The 21383-nt window shown below is 40.5% G+C and overlaps 1 protein-coding gene across 1 annotated transcript in view; it reads left to right on the forward strand.

Moving 5' to 3' along the window:
- The window catches only part of adam19a (ADAM metallopeptidase domain 19a), a 211810-nt gene that overhangs the window by 17683 nt on the left and 172744 nt on the right, over nucleotides 1-21383 (forward strand). The window contains exon 2 of the mRNA XM_062383936.1: nucleotides 20812-20891. Coding sequence (XP_062239920.1) covers nucleotides 20812-20891 — 80 coding nt within the window. The remainder of the gene's footprint in view (nucleotides 1-20811; nucleotides 20892-21383) is intronic.

A 21383-nucleotide genomic window follows, 5' to 3' on the forward strand; every position in this document is an offset into this window, starting at 1 on the left:
TTTGACACTAAATGAAAGATATACACTGCACTTTATCATAAAATGTTTATGACGAAAGCACAGATGGGGACAAAGTGCATTTTTACTGTGGGCCCCAGCAAAGTGAGTGTGAGTGCGTTGCTCTTTGGAATATTTGTAAGCAGTCCTTTTGCTTTTAAATGAGAATGGTGCTTTGGGAAAACAGCCATAACAGCACAGTAACATATTCTGGAGGCATTACATGTCGATAGCGTAAGTGATGTATTCATAGAACTATTGAACTATTGAAGAGCTGGATATGCTGTTGTTGTATATCCCATACCAAACCATGCAGAAGGATTATAGTTCCATGTCAAAATAATCCACTTGAAGACATTCAAATTGCTGCCATGTGCAAGGTGGATAATGATGCCCAAACATTATTACTTGATCTGTCCTTGATTGTAGGGTTTCAAATTTGGGACAGATTTGGACACATATTCTAGAAGTTTCATATCCCTGGTGCAGACTAACACAATGCTGTTTAAAGTACAGGCTATGACAAGTTGTAGACTCATGCAACAGGCAATGCAAATGAATGGTCCTCCCTCTGTATTTTTATTTGATTTTGTATCATTAGGCTGAATGATATTAAATAACATATGAACAGGGATTGAACCTTGGGGAACTACACAGGTTATGTAGTTTTATTTACCACTGCTTCATTGTCAACTGAGGCGTTATAGTTCCTGTCATGGAGATGAGAGACAAACCTCCACAGGATGTCCAACCCAATGTTGCAGTCAATCTTGTAGTTACTCATACAGCAGGACTACGAATGGGATTAGTCTCAGCTATTTCTCTGCCTCATGCTTATGGCTTTTCAATATTGTATCCTGCCTTATAGATAAGTATTCATGCACATCGGTGGTGAATAATTCAGGATGGTAATTTAAAAGCTGAAGTTTGAACAGCAATAACAGAATCCACTCTAGGTTTTATTCAGTTAGAGAACTCATTTAAATATTGATTTCAAGCATCAAGCATAAAGACGTGTGTTGTTTCGCAGCCATGACATGGAAGACTCGGAAAGTTGTTAAGTAGACAGGTCCGGAGAGTTAGATGACTTGTCGCTCTGACTGTTGTCAGTCTACCAGCTCACTCTTCAGAAGACACAGATCACAAAAAATGAGCTTCTGCCAAAGTTTCTTTTAATGAGGCTGTTGGGTGCATTAGAAGTACGAGTCCTTAATGCCTAGTGCAGAGGTCTTCAACAGGGGGTCCGCGACCCCTAGGGGGTCCGCGGAGGTACTGCAGGGGGGGGGGGTCGCGAAATCTTTGATTAATTAGACAATTTTGTGAAAAATGTTATAATTGTTTTTGTTTTTTTTTCGAACCAATTTTTTCCCCACATCTTAAATGTCTTTGAATACACATTTACATTCATCCAACATATTGTGAGGCTGATATGACCCTCTGCCTGACAACCTCCATCCGTCCAAGATTAGATAAGTTGTGTGCTACCCATCAGGGTCAGACATCTCACTAATGTGGCCGTATGTGTGCCATCCACAGATGGCTTGAGGATTCACTGTCTCTTCTACATGCATGTTTAAAATAAAACATGAATCTGTGAATAACTTTAATAGCTCAGTGTTGTATGCAAGATGTATGTTTATAAATGGCAGTGGCATGGCCACCCTGTACCTTGCACATGTTTAAATTAACAACATGAATAAATTAACCCTTGTAATATTTGATAAGCTTAGTATTGATGCTAGGGATGCACCGAATAGAGAATTTGTGGCCGAAGCCGAAGCCGAATAATAATCAAACGCTTGGCCGAATACCGAATACCAAATACCGAATGTGGTTGTTAAGTTTTTCATTATTTATTTTTTTTAATTTGCAAAAATAAAATACATAGACATGATTTTCAAAGAAAGTAAATGTTTATTTAACATTTCTGACATGTTGTGCAAAAAAGTGCAAAAGTTGGAACAAGTCTACTAAGTAACAGTAGGCTATAATGTAAACAATAATGTAAAGGCTGAGGTAAATAGCAAGTGTGCTTGTAACATCAAACACTTACAGGTACATAACATATCCCTGACCAGAACAGATTTGTCATCAGAAAGAAACTGACATCTGAGACAAGACAACCCAAATTGCTTTACGGACAAAAACATTAAAACAAAACAACTGTGCCTTTATCAAGCCATAGGTCTACTTAGCCTACTCCTACAGGAACAGTGGCAGGTTCTTCTTTATGAAGAGAAGCTTCTCTGCTTTATCACATGTCAGTCTGTTCCTCTTCTCATCAAGGACATGTGATGCAGCACTAAACAGCCTCTCACTATCAGTGCTTGTGCATGGAGCAGCCAGGTACCTTGGAATGGAAACAACATTGTAGGTTCAGTTCATTGTTATCAAGCAATAAAAAAATAGTAATACAGAGAAAAAGAAAACCAATCCTTTCCCATACTTTTAGCTTATTGTTTTAAATGTTACTGTACATCACCATTACTCTTGTGCACTTGCATTGTAGTATTCCTATATTGTTTTATGTTGCATTAATTAAATTATACATTTTGTTTTACCACTGTAAACCACTTTGTAAGTATGTTTTGAAAGGTGCTGTAAAAATTATTGACTGTTATTACCTGCGTACCAATCTGCATCGACCCACTGTGCAGTTAAGCTCAGCATGCTGGTGGGGCTGACATCCGAGCTCCATATGTCTGTCGTGAAGCGGAGGTTAACATCTTTATCTTTAGCCAATAGCTCGTGGACGCGAGTTGCAACGCTGTCGTACATCTCAAGTAAGCACACGTCCGAGAAATACCGCCTGCTCGGTATCGTGTAACGGGGCTCAATGCGCTCCACAAGTCTCCGAAAGCCGATGTCTTCCACAACACTAAACTGTTGATCATCCAAAGCAATAAACTCCATTACCTTTGTCGTGATTGTGTTAGCTTTGGCATTGTCCTTTGCGAACTTTTTTGTCTTTTCAAAGACCGCGGCCACGGACGGAGTGTGGGTGCTGCTCGGAGCTTTCCTCTTTGATGCTACTGCAGCCGTCGCTCGCTCAAACTGAGCATGCTGCTCGGGGTGTTTGGCTTTAAGGTGGTTAATTAAGGCAGTAGTGCCAAAGGTCTTTGCGGACGACCCCCCTCTAGATATTTCGGCTAAACACTGCTTGCAAACTGCAATTCTTGTGTCGCTCTACGAAACTTTAAAACATGAACACACCGCGGACATCTTTGTTTACGGTTATCGCGTCACTAGACGCTGTTTGCTTGCGTCATTAAAACGCGCCGCTAATATTCGGCCTTGTTTTTCACTAATTTTACCGGATACCGAATGTAGCCGAATGTGGCCTTTTTTTTCAATATTCGGCCGAATATATTCGGCTGGCCGAATATTCGGTGCATCCCTAATTGATGCACAATAACAGGGTAGCTATGTTTATACAAGGCACTAGGCCCAGTTTAATATTAAACACTATTTTATAGGTGAGAGCGGGGTAATGTGGGACATCAGGTAATGTGAGAAACGCCTTGTATCTAGGCAACGGAACACATTTGTGGTCATTTGACCAATATGTTTTCAAGCCCCTCCCATTCCCCCCTTGCCACGAAGGCGGAGTTGGTGCTGGTGCTGTGGAAAGTATTTTTTTTCACCCCAAAATGTTTTTTGCATGTAAAAGTACATTTTCTTGCTTTGAACTTAATCAACTGTTCATTATATATTACATTATATATGTTTTATTTTTAATGTCATAAACATTGTAGAAAAGCCATCATGCCAAGAAACTATACACCAGGAAGACAACCTGGGGCCAAATATCCCTCGCAGAGATGGAGAGTGCAGCCGCTGAGGTCATGCAAGGAAAGAAGTCCTTAAGAAAAGCTGGAAGGGATAGAAATATTGACAAGACAACCCTCAAAAGATTCATAAAGAAAAAAGAGAAAGGGAAAGTAAAATCAGTAGCCTGGGGTGCAGTAGCTGAGGTAAAGAGAATATTCACAGATGAGATGGAAGAGGAGCTGGCCAAACACTTGAAACAACTAGCTGACCAGTTACATGGCCTTGCTCCAGTTAAGTGCCGTGAACTGGCATTTGAATACGCAGAGAAAAACAATATCCCTGTCCCTGCCAATTGGACAGAGAAAAAATGTGCAGGCAAGCTAGGGTGTGCAAGAGATCACATGAATCATAATAATCATAAATGTGCATAATTGACCAATCCCCATGATTATGTTACTAGTCCAATATTAGTGGTAGTCAATCTAGCTGTCGGGATTTTAACTATTACAACATGTGTTGTTATGGTAGTTTTAAAGTGGAAAAAGTAAATGGACCACTTTACCCCGTAGCTGGGGTTAAGTGGGACACAAGACCACTTTTTTTAAAACAATCATATTTTCACTGCCCTTTGTCCTGAAGACATGCTGATCAATTCCATTGCTAGAAAACATCCTGAATTAATGGGAAATGTGTACATTTTACTGATATATCAGTTAAGCTCGCCTAGGGGGGAGCAAATGTAAAAAATGTCCCACATTACGCCGCTCTCCCCTACTGTATATATATATATATATAGTAGGGGGTCCCTGCTCCATCTCTTTCCCAGTTTGGGGGTCCTTGGCCTGAAAAACGTTGAAGACCCCTGGCCTAGTGAAAAACAAAACTGCTCCACTGGCATCCACCACGTGTCACATGTTTTTATGCTTTGTGTTCATACTGCAGGAGTTGTGAATACATTTAAAAGTGACATCCATCCTGTCTTTCTGTCTTACTTTCTCTCCTCGTTGCCGACCAACAAACTTTTGCCCAGTTTTGCAAAAAGTCCCCAAAGTGTGGATTCATTCACATTCAATCTGGCCCTGGATGGCAGGGAAAGCGTATGCTGCTGTGCCATCTCAGCTCTCTGGAGCTCCACACTGGACATTAACCCCGGGGAAAAGAAGAAGGGAATCAGCTCTTGAGTAGGACTGGGAATGCATGATATGGGACATTAAAGCATCGGAATATGCAAACAGGCCAGATCTGTCATTACTGGCAGTGCTGGCAGTGGCAAAAGGCCAAACAGAGGTGGGGTTTGAATGTGATAACATAAAGCAGCTGATTCCCCCCCCCCCCCCCCCCCCCAAAAAAAAAACCGTATCTACTCCCCTTTTTGTCTCCCTAGAGAGCCATCTCCACGCCCTTTACAAAGGGAATCTATACAGTCATTTCTCAAGAAGATAAAGTAGTTGCTGTGTATTATTCCTCCTTTCTATGCACATGCCTCACCCCCGCTCTCCCTCTTCCTGTCGTCTAGCCGCTGGGGTAGCTGTCAGATATAGATCATGGCATGTTGGCTTTGAGTTCCTCAGGGTCCTCAGAGGAAGAGAGAGTCAATTTTAAAAACATTAATAAGTAAAACATTTGAGATGTATGTGATGGGGAAGGACAGGGTGTAGGTCCTTAAATAACTAATCAAAGAGCGACAGATTGTGTGGGCAGTGGGTGTTTTTTGAAAGTAAAAGAAGCCTGAAAACACCCCACTGACAGTAATGTCAGAAGGCTACATCCTGTTCAGCTACTCTTGTTCTATGGAGGGCAATGTGGCTTGGTCTGTTGATCCATTGCGAAATACTTCATTGACTATTGGATGGATTGGCCTATAATGTTTTGCAGACATTCATGGTCCTCTGAGGATTGGCTTTAGAGAGCTTCTGATTTCTGCCTGTATTACACTATCCTATTCAGATTTTTTTCGTAAGTGCTGGCTCTCTGCTGAATGGTTAAACCTTACCTGACTATATTGCCACTGTGTTCAGACAGGCCTCTGTCCTGTTACCTCTTACCTAACCAATTGCATTCATCTGACTTCTGGATCTTAAATGTCAGAGAAATTGTTGCTGAGAAAACAGCGCCTTGCTTTTTAACATGAAACACCAGTTTTGATTAGTGGGACTGTTTTATTTTGGAGAGTTTTTATCTTGGTGGATAATTCATCTCCTGGTACAAACCTCCTGAACCATGAACTGAAGGAACCCTAACCCTAAAAATACAACATTGAAGACAACAGCTCCTGTGAATTTACAAGTGTACACATCTTAAATGAAATGTTGTTAGTTAGAAATACAATGGAATACACCTTTAAGTGATGTGCATTTTCAGGCGTGTTGGTATGTATCCTATGTATGTTGTAGTTATTGCGTTTTATGTTTCTATGTTCATTGTATGCACCAATAACCGGAGCAAATTCCTTGTAGGTGTAAACCTACTTGGCAATAAAATACTTCTGATTCTGATTCTGATTCTGATACTGATATAAGGATTAAATCTGATATGCAGCCAAGCTCACATCATTAGTAATTGCAGCAGCCCCCCCGCCCCAGTTCCCAGCAGTCTCGTATTCTTACCAGGCCTTACAGTTCCCAGGTTAATTCCTGTGTCCCAGTGTTAACTGCTCATTTATCTCTTGTTGTAAAATATTTATATCCTAACATTTTACCAGAGGTGGGAAGTACTTCCCACCTCTGTTAAATTCTGCCAGTTAGCGACCTACGCTGTCCCATGCATAAGATACATTCACAGGTGTAGGTGAAGGTGGCAGTGAAAAGTCCTTGACAGCAGAGAGCAGGCTTCATTATTGAGATGCTAGTAACCGTCCACTCTGCCGTTGAGGGTGTGACACATATTTAATACTAATCGGCAACCATAGTCAGCAATCTATATCCACAACAGTTCTCTCCATTTCTCTGTGTTTTTAAACAACACATATGCAGAATAAAACCGCTCTGACATCTATTTTACTGGGTCTTTAACCCCTATAAACTGGGGCTTAATGGAATTGGAACATCGTATTCCATAGAATCCTACTTAAAAATACTGGATGGAGTTTCCAGGGGGATAAGGAAGATATATCGCTGCTGTTTATTTAAAATTGTACTTCTCAAGGCTGTGAGCGCCATATTCAACATTACATCGGAGCTTAGGCAGAAGTCTCACGGACAGATATATGTCTGCATGGTTACATCCAAGCGGATGTGTCCGTCGACTTCCCAGTGTGAGAGACCAGTTTAAGAGGGGCTGTCGGAGCGCGGCAGTCCGGGCTGCAGTAGCTGCTCTGTCAGCCCATTTCATGCTTCCTAAAAACTAGACGTTACATGCAACAGTCGGCGCAGTCCAAGTCCAATCAGTCAGCACAAAGCAATCATTTATAGCGAGGAAATATGTTTCTTTCCCAGGGAGGCCATTCACCACAACCCCAATCTTTATGCTAGTCATGGTAATTTAGTTTACTTACTTTTTTAAAGTCAAGCGCTGAGGGATTTGGCTTTCGGGCAGCTGTGGCTGAGGAGGGAGAGTGGGTAGTCCTCTCAGAAGGTCAGTGGTTCGATTCCAAGCTTCAGTTTGCGTTCTGAAGTGTATAAGTGTTGTGTGAATGTGATTTTGACTGTAAAGAACTTTGACTGGTCTGTAAGACTAGAAACATGCTATATAAATACAGACCATTTACTATGCCATTGGTGTCCTTAGTTACAAAACACGGGTTATTTGTCACTGACAGTATTCACCATCAGCATGTGGCTGGAACTGAAAAGCATTTGGCCGATTTATATCAAAAATCTATACACTTTTGGCTGTTTTATATGTAGATGGCCACCACCTCATTTTATGTTCTCAAAACATTTTCTAATATTAATCTCCTGACTATAATAAAAAAGTGTTGATGCAGCAGTTTTTGCAATTGGGTGTGTGCGCATCTGAATTTGGAATAATCACATAGACTCCATCTCCCTAGAATAAATAGCAGGTGAAATGCCAGCCAGTGAAAAATAGCCTGACAGAATGTGACAGCCTGAGCGTAGAAATAATGGCCTTTTTTCTCAGAGCACTTTTGCGGAGTTATTAGGAGTTTCACAACTTGCTCACGGCAAACCGACGTTTCTAATCGACTGCAGTTGGAAGAAATCATTGTTGTTACCCTCGTTGCAAATAAATGGCTGAATACCACAATAAAGCTTCAGGGCAGTTGGACTGTCTACAGCATTGAAAGAACATTTCTATGCTTTCCTGATCCTTAATTTTATGTATGTGTTTGCCGGTCTTCTCTCATGTTCTACTGCGATTATCTATCTGCTGTTTTTTTGCTGTTGTGTTGACCCACTTTGCCTATGGAGATGATTAAAGTTTAATTTCATCTAATTTACAGGGACCTGTGTACCTTGTGTCTAATTGAGCAGACAAAAGACAAAACACATTATCCCCAAGTGATTCATTATTTCAAGTCTTATGGGTGTATTTATTGAAGTGTGAAGATTCATCTTGAAGACAAGCTGCTTTACATTGGTAAGAAAATACAAAAAGTGTTTTGAGTTCCACTTTCACCAAAGTTTTGTTTAAGAATTTAAGTGGTTTACAGGAAGTAAGTAGATCCGGTTATCTTAACTTACCGGCTTTTATATTGTCATTTTATTTATGATCCTCAATCTCAATGGATGTAAATTTTGGAGTAGCAGGGACAAATGATTTGTTGCAGAAAAAGAAAGATTTATTTCTTTTTTGTAAATAGTTGACTGTGCATAGATGCAGAAAATACCAGTTTCTGCAGACAAATATTTCCAGTGAAAAAGCTGTTACACATAGAAGACACAGACGAAGCTGTCAAGAGAGTTTATGGTGATAAGAGCTGACGGGCCGCTGTAAACATGATCATCTGATTTCTGCAGCAGAGCTAATACGAAGGATTTGTTGCTGTTGTGAACGTGTCTGCTTAGAAAACCTCCCTCTGTGTTGTGCCTGTGTGAAAAGCAAACTCTAGGTTAACTCTGTAGCCAATTCTCTGGATATAGAGCACTCTCTCTCTCTCTCTCTCTCTCTCTTTGGAGGTGAGAATAAGGGCAGAATTCTCTCTGAACCGCTCTATCCTCTTTCTTCATATAACTGCTTCTGACACTTTTTATTCCCCTGAGACGGTGACAAACGTCTTTTTGGGTTGTCCGAGTGTTTGTTGGACACCATTCTACACACGTTTAATCGGACTCAAAGATGTACTACTTCGAGATGGTGGTCAATGGCCAAAGGTCAAGGTCACTGTGACCTCTCAAACCACATGTTTTGACCTGTGAATTTGATATCTCAAGACAGCTTTAAGGGAATTTCTTCAAACATGTTGACCCTCTTCAAGCAATTTGTTCTAAACAGTAAATATCTAGTTTTATCCAGTTCTAAGATTTGCCTTGCCATGCCTGCCTTTTCTTATTGATTGCTCTGTCACAAGATGGGGACAGAGAGGTTAGGCAATATCATAAGCTCATAATGGAAACTACTTCAGGTCTCTTCCATTTTATTTTCAGAATGAGTGTAAAATAGAGTGAAAACAATAATTCTGCCCGACACTTTTCCTTAATGACTCCCCAAAGTACAATGTGGAATGTGGATTACATCATGTAGTACAATTTATCAGAGCCCCTTGGCTTTGTCAGTGTTTTGACTTTGAGATGGGGGCTCAGTGCTCTGCTTTAAATGCCGATGGTAAATCCAGGGAAGTCGGAGGCTGAGGTTCACCTTCTAACCTTTTTTCCATCATGTGATTTTTATGAACGACCAACTTGTAGAGGAGCTGAAAAAATTGCAGGTTAGAATATAACACAATTCTTAGACATGAATTGATTTACTTTGGAGCCAGGGGAAGCTGTTTTTGAAGACATGCCGAACTGCCGATCTCAAACTTTGTCCAACTCATTATTCATCCGTCTCGAAGTGGATGCTGAGGTCAGAATGCTCCGAAACTTTGAAGCTCTGCAGCCTCCGCTTTGCACACAGCCAGATGTGGAATTATCCAGCAGCATTAAAAGAGCTATGATAGGAGACGAGACGGCGAGGAGGGTGAAGAACATGACATGTGATTACATGAGAAGAAGCATTTAAATGATCACCAGAGAGTTCTATCTCTGTTTCTGACAGATTCCCTGAGGTAGGTGCTAGAGCAGGGGGAGAAGATGGTGCATCCAATGAGCTGCTGCTCAACTGAGTATTGAGGTTTAGGATCTGGTTTAAAGGAGCAGCTACCCTCATCCTTCCTCTTCCTCATCTTAATTACTGTCTTCTGCAGAGAGGAAGTTCTAATGCCAGAGACTCCAGACCAGTGTGTAATCTAATGATTTAGGCAGTGAATGAATATTGAAAACATATGACACATTTGGCTTTCCATGACCAGGTAACATGAACTGAGTCTCTCCACTACAGTTGAGAAGCAAAGTTGAGCAGCACCAAGTGTATCAAACCAGTACTGAGGCCTGTATCGGAACAAAGTCCCATTTTCTAGTCACACATCGACACTTCTTGTGTGCACAGAACAAGTACTTTTACAAGTTCCAATTGAACCCTGCAGTAATGATCGATTTCCATGTAAACTCAAGTGGATCGAGTGGGCTACCTTGTTCTTCGAAGGATATGCAGAGGATGGGGCTTCGGGGAGGATGTTATTGTTTAGCAGAGTGTATCTGGAGATAAGTAAGTTAGAGGCTGATATTCCATTAAGTTGTTGTGCTGTGCTGCACTGTAAACCTCTGCGATCAGAGCTCACAATGTCTGTGGACAACACAGCACAGGAACAGTTTATCATGATGACATATTGGAAAACTGAATTCACTCATGCTAAAGTGGACAATTGTTTTGTCTACAGCTCCTTAAAATGTACATGTTTTTATAAACAATCAAAACTGGTGCCATACTTGACATATCACATCCCACCTGGTGCCTCCATTACCCACAATGCAACTTGATTATTAAAGGTTTGGGTTGTGTAATGCTAGCGGAAGCTAATGTAGCCTCAAGCATCTATCCCTCAGTAGGGATGTGGAGCAGGCTCCAGAGGTTTGGTAAACTCACCCTCAGTTTTTCTTCCTTTCAATCTTTGTAGTCTTCAGAACCAGCTGATGTTGACGCATATGATGCGATCACATGAGGACATTTATCAGACATCACACCGCTCCCTCTGGAGACTCTAAAGGCTCTAAACCACGTTTTTATCATTTGCAGAAGGCTCCTCGACACCTTTTGATTTGGAGAACCAATGATATTCACTGTACAGTATTAGAAAGTATTAGAATAGACTTATCATATTAAAAAGGACTGCAAATATATCCCCAACCACTAAATATGAATGTTGTTAATTCCTTTGAAAGTCCAAATTCTAAAGATTAGATTTGATTCACCTCACTGTATCTAATTATTTTCTGAAAAAAGAGAGTAACCATGACTAGCACTCTTAAACAAGTTTCATGATACAAAATTAGATCAGGGAGTTTTTTTCTCTCCACAGTTGCTTGCTTGTCAAAGTCTTCAACCTTTCAATTGATCTGTGGCCCTAAATAAGTAAGTAATCTGTCCATAAGTATAAACAATTGTTTCCTCTGCACCAGTTAGTGAAATAGCTGAGGCTATGTATTTCACGGTATTTGTTATATGGTTTTGTTAAATGTTTACCGTAAGAGCAAAGATAGACATTCCAGAAATGATTCTGACAATGCAATTCAACAAAATAGAAAAACATTTGATCGACTTTTAAAATAAATGGACCAATGTGGAACTAGAAACTGCAGCTGAGCTGATGGATAGAGCCCAGTGCCTCTACTATTTACCCTTTAATATTGTACATGACCTGTATTTGGTGAGATTGAGAATGATGCTGCAGTTTGTTTGTTGCAGCCTGCAGAAAGAAACAATCCTTATCTAGATGCACAAGCATTTTTATTGATTGAGCAAAGAGTAAATGGTGGCTCGTCTCTGTGGCTAAGTCAGTAGTGGTCAAGTTTGTAGTAGTAACACAATAAAGGTATTCCTGCAGCTATGCACAATGAAAGAGCATCAGAGAGGCCTCTATCTATTGCAGTGGTTCTGAAACTGTGGAACGGGGGTATAGAGCCACGGGAGGGGATGTGTGGATGAATAGGGGAAAATAAAGAGTAGAACTATTATTGAAATTAATTACTATATGAAGGGCAAATAAAAGACTGTAGATTTTTGTTCCTTAATACACATACATTCTAATTAGGTCTTTTGTTAGTAGTTGCTTCCCCTTTCATTGGTTCTACATCTTGTGCTTATAACAACAGATACAGTATCTGCAGTTACATGCCATCACCTGGCTGAGGCAAGAGAGACATAAGAACAAGAGAAATTAGTTGGGTTGATTTTTTTAACCATATTAGTTGGCTGGTGGACTGTCAAAAATCTGTCAATGTCCATACAGGCTCTATCAGTCAGTGTTTTTACTGACCCCCTGTATGTGCCTGTCATGGCACATGAAAGTGTGCTGTATGTGTGTTGCGAGTGTGGGCTTACTGCACCTGACCCTAATGGGTATATTGGGGGCACTGGACCATATTTGGCCTCTGATGGGGGCATGCTAGCCATTTTTTGACAACCTTTGTGAATCAGTGTTCTAAAAAAATGAACTTCAGCTGACAGCATATTTAAAGAACGGCTGCATGACCACACATTGAGTCAATCCCCAGCAGGAGCACACTGACCCGCGAGAACGCACCTTCTGATGTGGCGCTGCTCTAGAAGTGAACCGCCTACGTGCCATAGCATGTCAGAGGGTGAAAGGAATGGATAAAATGGGACCTCAGACAACCACAGATTTCAATAGCACTCTGCTCCTCTCATTAGTTTTACCTGCACATTTTCTCTGATCTTCAGATGTCGCAGAAATGTTTCGTCCTGCCTGCAGTACTTCCAGGCCAAATGCTGCTGCCATTTTTTGGATTCCTTTCTGTGCCATCAGCTGTTAGTGGCTGGCCTTCGCTTGTGGGATAAAGCATTTGATCTCGCCCAACTTGAAGAAGATACACCGCAGGTTGCTGTTTTGATATTATGCTCCATAACGACACCAGATTCAAAGGCTACTTTCCCTGTGCAGAGCCTTTGTTATGTGTTATTCAGCTATGCAGATTGCACACTACACAGAGCGCGCTGGGGAATGAGACAGATAATGGATTACTGTACAAACAGAGAGAGTGTCTTTCAGGCACAGTGGATTCAATGCTCTTAGAAGAATAGGTGACAGGAACATGACAGAGGCCTTTGGTGACTTGCTGGGGCCTTCAGTTCAAGCAGTGTGATGGACTTTCCCAGTGGGATCTTGGCTCAGTCAGGTTTTCAGATTTGGCTCCATCGTCTATCAAGCTACTTAAATATGTCCGATATAGACAAATTCAACTGATGCACTATTTCTGAGTCATAAACATGAAGAGATTTGTGAGCACCATCAAATTATGAGCTTCAATGTGCTGGTTGAACACAAATCCATCAAATTTTGAATTAAAGCTTAATTCCTACCAGCATTAGGACTTGGAGATGGACCTGGGCCAATTATCAATTATCAATTCAACTAAATTTTTTTGTATACGGCCAAATCATAATATACATTATCTCACTGCACTTTACATGGAAGGTTGAGACCTTAAACAGAGTAGAGAAGAGTGGAAGGACCAGGACAAGTTCTGTAACCATCATTTCTTCAAGCTCAGAGACTGTTTGTTATAATGAGAATAATAAAGGTGAAGTTACGTTTAGATGTAAAGATTTTATTAATGATAGCAGCACCAGTAATGATAAATAATAGTAATAATAAATATAATAATATACCTGCAGAATATGAGAGAGAGAGAGAGAGATAAAGACAGACAGTCGTTAAAACACTTTAAAAGTTATTGATGTGTAGTAAAATAAATAAATATGAGGGCAGAGAGACGAAGAGAGGGAGAGAGAAAAGTGCTCAGTGCATGATGGGAGTTCCACCAGCAGTCTAGGCCTATAGCAGCGTAAGGGATGGTTCAGGACTCCAGCCCTAACTATAAGGTTTATCAAAAAGGAATGTTTTAAGTCTCACCTTAAATAAAGAGATGTCAGATCCTCCATCATCGGTCAACACACACCCATCCGAGTGTGTGTTGACGGATCTGTATCGGCCAGAATGAAGCCAGTTGCCATGCTCATCTGAGTTTTGTCCCCCTTCAGCCTGCTAATGTTATAGCAACACTCTACTTCAAAACAGCTGGGCTCTATAGTGTGAGCAATCTGCTGCATGTCCAAGTGAAAACTGAAAACAGACACTGGTTTACATTGCTAATTCTCATCTCATTAGCAGGAGAACGCTGTAAAAAAAACAGTCATCAACCGCTTCATCTTTAGTGGACACTGACGCTTTCACCGGTTAGTGTGACAAATGGCACAAGTGGCAGGTCACATCAGTTTAAACCGATTAAAGTTGGCATGACTAACTTGACGACTTGTCTACTGTGGGGTCTGTGTGCTCTCTGTAAGCGGGTGTCTGCCCTCAGCCAAAGATCATTTGTCAGGGGAAGAAGTTAAGAACACTCATCAACACCACAGCTGTGAATGGACCGACTGTGTGTGTGTGTGGTTTTAACAACTCAACTGGAGTGATTCGTCTTCACTTGAGTGCTTCACATCAGTCACATGTGTAGTGTGGTTAGTGGCATTTAATGTCTTCGCAAAATAGGACGTTCAGCATTTGGATAAAGAGGCTTGTAGGAAAACAAGGTGCTTCTTCAATTTGATTTGTCATTTCAATCAATTACTCAGAAATGATTGGATCTGGGGACTGTATTGGCAGACACATTTAAATACATGTTAAAGGATTGATTGCTCTCGACATAAAAACAACCTACTGATTTAGAGCTGAAAGAACGACATTCAAAAAACTGAAGCTATTTCCTGTGTTGCTAAGCCACCTAACTAGCAAACTATTTCGGACATTGCTCTTCGCTGATCAAGAAAGATTGAAAAGATATCAAACTAGAAGGGCGCTTACCGAGTGCATACCTCCCCCCAGGCCCAACAGTCACCTTACTTTTCTTAAAATTATTTATGTATCTGCGCCAAATTCCAAACACTCATAGCATGCCTGATTATTTTTCTAATCAAGATCATTGAATTTTCTCTAATAAATAGACGGAAATGTTGTAAAACAAAATGAAAAGTAGTAGCTGGATTAGATCTGGACCAAAATGTGAAGGGGTCTTTCCTGACCCATACTGCATCCTTCCATCCAGTTTCCTGGTAATCTGTCCATTATTACTTTTCTATTATAATTCAGCTTACTAACGGAGAGACAAACAAAGTCAGATGAAAATGCAACCTCCTTGGTGGAGGTAAATATGTGTTAAAATATAAAGTTTGATTTATCAAATTGGAATATTTTACCACATTATATTTGTGAATATTTAAAGAGAATATTTTAACGACTAAATCTATTATTTTAAATCTCAACAGAAATATTCTATAGCAAAATGGGTCACTAACTTCGTAATCTAAAAGTTGATTCAACACTTTCAAGTATCTAAATTTGACATTGCCTGTAGATTAAAAACCATTTGTCTATTTATAAAATGTCTTTTTCTGATTCGGCGAACAAAAACAAGAAATTGTAGATGTTACTATTTCTCTCTGATCGATACATGCTTCATACACCCATGTCATCAATTCTTCTATAATGTTCCTGACCCCACTGACATGATTCAACGCCACCTGGACTCCAGAGTGAAATTTACCATCAGTGCCACAGAGCGGAGATCGTTTCCATGTTTCTGTGTCTGGCCTCTGCTGAGCTCCCGGGGCTGGTCGATCGTGGCCTGTGGATACACAGTTCCAGGGCGGAATAATAAAGATGCTGCTGCATTCATGCTGGCAGGTTAATAACCATGTTCATAGTCCCTGGTTGATTATATATTTTTTTCGTTGGCTTTGGGAAGGTAATCTTAAGATGGTTTCTTCTTTGTCGTTTCCCAGACATGGTCTGTTGGCTTCTGGTTCAAAAATGTCCATATTCATTTGGTAGAATTGGAAAGGATCATTACTACAGGTTGTTTTGCGGCTTTAACCTTTTGTAGCTTGAACAACTCTGTGTTCTTTTGTATGGGTTTGATTAAAATGCTTGATAAACCACAGTCTCTGGTGTTTATGAGCCTGTTACACTCCAGCCTCATATTGCGTCTCTAGATGATATCAGCTAAATGTTCCCCAGTTCTGAAAAAAACCTTTGTCTGTTCTCTTCACTGCTTTCCTGCGAAGATTAAAATTATGTTGTTCCCTAGTTATATGTGATAGAATGTAGGGCCGCACCAGTTGATATATATGAATCACTCTGTTTTAAAGTCAATGTCCCGGGAAGTGTTTTTGTCAATATGAAGTGAGCTCATGATTCATCTGAGCTGATCTAGTCATCAGGTTGAGATGCTTGATGCAGTGGAAATGGTCGCCATTCTTCACAGAACTGCTCTGGTGATTTGACTTGAAAATCAAGTGAAACAAAACCTGAGGAAATAATACTGATCCAGTGGCTGTGGACTATACATTTTCAAGTCTATACAGCTTTGATAAATAGAGATTGTCCCAACAGGTCGTTGCTATGTGTAAGCTTGAGACAGCCATGATGCAAATGTGACTTGAAAATGGTTTCTGTGCTCACAGTAACTTAGCCGAGGCCGTTTAGACCTGGTCTTATCCGCCATTCAGAGCGATCCGCTCTAAGTTTGAAAAGTTATGAAAACCGCAAGAGGCATTGAGAACATATTTGTGATCCGATAACTCAGAAGACGTTGGGAGGTGGATACATGGCAACTGTTTCCTAATGTAGCATAACAGTAGTGTTAAAGTTCAGTGTTTCATACTATACATCGATTTATTTGTGGTCACCAACACAAAATGAACACTGACCACAATATATTAATTTTCACTTTTTAAGGCCCCTGCTGGCCCTGTGCTTGTTTTCTGTACACACAATCACACACACACACACACACACGCAACACACACACACACCACACACCACACACACACACACACACACACACACACACACTCACACACACACACAATGTTAATACCAGATCTGAACAGGGCCTGAATGAGGCCTATTAGCAGGGGCCAGATCAGTGTTCCCTTTTGCATTTATTTGATATAAATAGTTGAGATAGAATTAAAATGTATTCAGAGAGGAGGGTAGAAACATGCAGTAAAGGTTCTGGACAGCTACTGCATATATGTGATGCACACAGGCATACAGGCACACAGGTATATATTTACATATATCCAATCATGTTGCCAGCCTAGAAGCATTTCTAGTGCTGCCATGAATGATATTGAAGAAATACATCAAATCCAAACATAATGTCCAGTTATCACCCATTTTAATATTGTTCATGCAGCTCCGTCCTGAGTATGTGACTTTATCTTCGGTTACTAATGTGTGTAACATGATCCTGCACACGTGCAGTATGCTTTGATGTATCACAGCTCATAGCTGCATTCATGTGAGGTTTTGTACAACAATTGCTGTTGGTTTATTGTCATCATTCTGTAGTTTTGTTCGGTTGCTGAGACTTACCTCCTGGTAGCTGCATCTCCAGTTCAGCAGGATTTGTTGTCTGTCTATCAGCATGCAGTGAGGCATTGCCTGCTTTTCCTGATCACACTCCTTTGTGAAGCGTTCTTATTTATCTCAGCCTCATGATATCTGAAATTATGATGTGTTTTGTGTACTGACAAATAAGTAATGAATCAAGAAAGAGGACATTTTCACGGAGTGGTGCTTTTTTTCTTTTTTTCTCTTCCTATTTGTTCGCGTGTAATTCAGTCGTACTTTAAAACATGGTATTTCAAATTGAGGCAACTCTAATGTAATAAGGTAGCGGTGGAAAAATTTGATGACAGATTGAGTCTGATAACGAAACATTATTTGGGCTGTTTGCCAATTTCACCAATTATTCCTGATTCTTTTGCAGTCGTCTGGGAGTATACTATAAACTATAAGTGACTATAACCCACATTTTTGGAAAAGTAAATCAAATTAAAATGGAAAACAGTGTGAAATGTGTTGCTTTCAAGTGATGAGCCTACAGAGAATCATCAGCTGAATGGGCTGCTCCCCTCCGGGGGGCTTTGAAGTGGCTTTCATCTCATTCTATCTCTAGACCATAACTTAAGTGTTTTGGGTAACTGTCACTGCTTTTATAGAGTCGTTTTCATATCTACCAGCTAGCTGGTAGTGAATGTTGGACTTACGGCCACAATAATACCACTTCAATCAAATAACAATGTTGATGTGCAGCTTCTGGGTGTGGAAATAAGCTCTCCATGATACTAAAAGTTGATGAAGCTCTAATGTTCTGTTCACAACTTGTCTACGCCGAACAACTGACAAAAAATATAAGTTATTACAGGTTTAACTTAAAAAAACTACATCACAGAAGATATTTCTTCAGTCAACATTACTGCTGGTGGTAGTTTACAGGTACTTGTGATGAATTTATGAAATTATAAATGAAGCGTCTTGTTTGAAATAACAGCTCCAGCACCAGGGACATAGCTGGGGGTTGACATGGTCAGGGGCTAAACCATAGACTGTATATAAAGATGCACATCATGAGAGTTTCCAGAGGTGAAGCCAAATTATCTGGATCGCTCCCTGGTGGCTGGCTGCAGAACAACCTCCTTCCCCTCCATTTCTTAAGCTGGACCAAACTAAATAATCAAAGTACATGTTAAATACATTTTCCCCAAACGTGGTTTCTGGGATTTTATGTAATCCTAAATGTTCAAATGGTAAATTTTTCTGGTAATATTGTATAAAACCTAAGCTTAACTTAGGTTTGTCATTTCACTGTTTATAGCATGAAGGCTTTTGGAGGCTTGTGTTAAAAGGTGTTGAGGCTAATTGCCATTGTGCAATCATTCATTTGTTCTGCGGTGAATTTCCAAGTTCTTATTTAAATTTTGATCTCAAAACTGCATTTAAACTCCCTTCACAATCCCAAACTTACTTTGTCTTCATATATTTTTGAGTCAAATTTCTCTTAACTGAGTAAGTTGCATTCACAACTACACTGAAGTAGAACGGCTCTGTGGCCCACTCCCCTTGCAGCTGAGGAGGAGAATACAGTTTGCTGCTTTGTTCCTGTTCCCTGGATGTGAGGCGATGCGGCCTCCCACCTGACTGTTCTCATATGTGTTTATATCTCTACATTTATGGGAACAGCAGAGTGTGTGGGTGGTATGAGGACACAACGATGGCCAAACACAGTTTAACATCACAACCTCTAGACTTGCTGAACTGCACGTCTGCTTTCACAGTAGTGGCAGTCAATAAGCGTAGGCAAACTCAGGGTCAGACTTTGGTCATGAATGTTTTTGTTTTTGTTGATAAAAGTGCGACAAGTATTAACAACTGCAAGCTGCTGGAATTTATATATACAACCAAATGAGGGTTTCACTTACAGATATTAATAATATTTAAAATAGAGTCAAACTACAAATTCTGGTCTTGCTTTTCATAAATACAGCTCACAAGCTTTAGGCTCTGTCTGAATTTATTCCCTTCTTCACTTATTCCCTCTTCCATATATAACTATTGTTTTTTTTCTCCTGTCTTTATTCAAGAACATGGTCTTTCAGTTCGAGAGCTTGACTCATTGATTTTGCGCTCAGATTTTGTAATGCTCTCTCTCAAAACCCTGAGCTCAAATATACCCTGCCTTTGCTCGATTTTGTGCGCTCCAGCTTCCACTCTTCTCATCGTGCTCCCGCTGCCTCTGTGCAAGTCTGCTTACGGGTTTTCTCTTCTGCCTTCGGAATTTTTTCGTCTCCTGAAACTGTAAAGACCATGCGCTTAAATAAAGATCCTATATAAAACAGTCTTAAGTCTAAGTGATCAGTAACCTGTAAGTTCAGACACAACGGTTAAATCGCATGTTGTAAGTTGGTAACTACCATCAAATCATCTGTGGATCTTTAAAATGTGATGCATTGTATTGTGGGATTGTTAGAAAGTACATGGTGCCGCGGGCACTATATGTTCAGCTTTAATCAGCCTTTTTGAACATAGTCGAGTTACAACTCACGAGGAAGGATACAGCTATAATCAATCAATCAATCAAATTTTATTTGATTATAAGTGGGAACCTTAATGTTAAATGTCAGAATGCACCAGCAGATATCGCAGTACGTAGCTTTGCTCAGTACAACTCCCCTGCTGAAGTGCTGCAGCTGCTAGCCCTGGCACTCTCTTCTACAGTCCAGAGAGTTTCCCTTTGATAATGGCCATTGATAATAATAATCAGCTGTCCTTGTGCGAAGTGTTGTAATGAGAGAGAAAAAAGGTAGAAAAAATGAATTTGATTATCAAATAGTGGTCAATACTATTTTTGAAGATTGATTTAAAGGACGTTATTCACTCTGACTTTAGCCTTCTATCTTTTTCTTCACCCAGATTTGAAGGGCTGGTTTCTTTGACTGTACTTTTCCTGACGCAGAGGGGTGAAGTTTCAGGGGTAAACAGTGAAGCTGATTAGTGACCTATCTCAAGACTAGTAAAACAAACGAAAAAAATACACAACATTTCCTCCATACTGTTGTGTGGTGTGGCGTATACCAAGAGTCCGAAAGCTTTGACATTCATATTCGACTCGAAACGATATCACTTCCACCTTGTACTATTTAATAATCTTCCTATACGTGGTGTTCTGATTGGTTGGGGTATCAATCTTTTCATGATGTTAACCAGAACCAGGTTCACTGAAATGGTCCAGCAGACCCTGAAATGTGGGTGTTTATAGCCACAGCTACTTCACAATTGACTTTTACTGCCATCCTGTTTGCTTTATTTCTCAGTGGTGTAAAGACACGACACTGTTTGCAACTGACTGCATTCATTTCACTGCTCTTCATTTCCCATCTGTGTTGACCCCCCTCCACATGTAATGTCACAGTCTGTGTAAGCAGTCCTACATCCTATTAATCTCCCTGCTGCTTTGTGTCCTCCAGGGCTGAGGAGGGGAAGGACAGTGACGGCACAGTGGATTTCTCAAGGCCGACTCAAGAGGGAAGCTGAGACCCCGCCACAGGTCAGATATCTCATCAGCCTTTTTTTGACCTCAGACTGACCTCACCGCATATAAAGCAGCTTAAACGCTACAACTGCCTTGCCTTTGGCCAATCACTTAACTGTTATGGTGAGACCGATATGTGTCTGGTAACAAGAGTAAAAGTCTGTTAATGGACACAATAGCCTGTAGCGCTTATTACATAGAAGATTTACTTGTTGTACAAACTCAGCCACCCACACTCAGTTTCCCTTTTGCTACAGCCTCACCAGTGGTGGGATGTAAGATGTGAAGGACAAGTGTTAAGCTCAAATATACAGTATAATTAAGCATTTTTGCGTGTCGGCTTTTGGTGTTTAAATATTTAAATGTTGCAGACGACCTTTGTTGCAAGATGCTTGTTTTCCAACCACCCCTTTGTCACAGTCTGGTTTAATGGCTAAATGGAGGGGCATCTGTTCATGTCGTTTTGTCCTCGTATCCTAAGGGGACACTTGACACTGTGCTGAGATC

Source organism: Platichthys flesus, chromosome 24 (assembly GCF_949316205.1).
Source record: "Platichthys flesus chromosome 24, fPlaFle2.1, whole genome shotgun sequence".
Lineage (NCBI taxonomy): Eukaryota > Metazoa > Chordata > Actinopteri > Pleuronectiformes > Pleuronectidae > Platichthys > Platichthys flesus.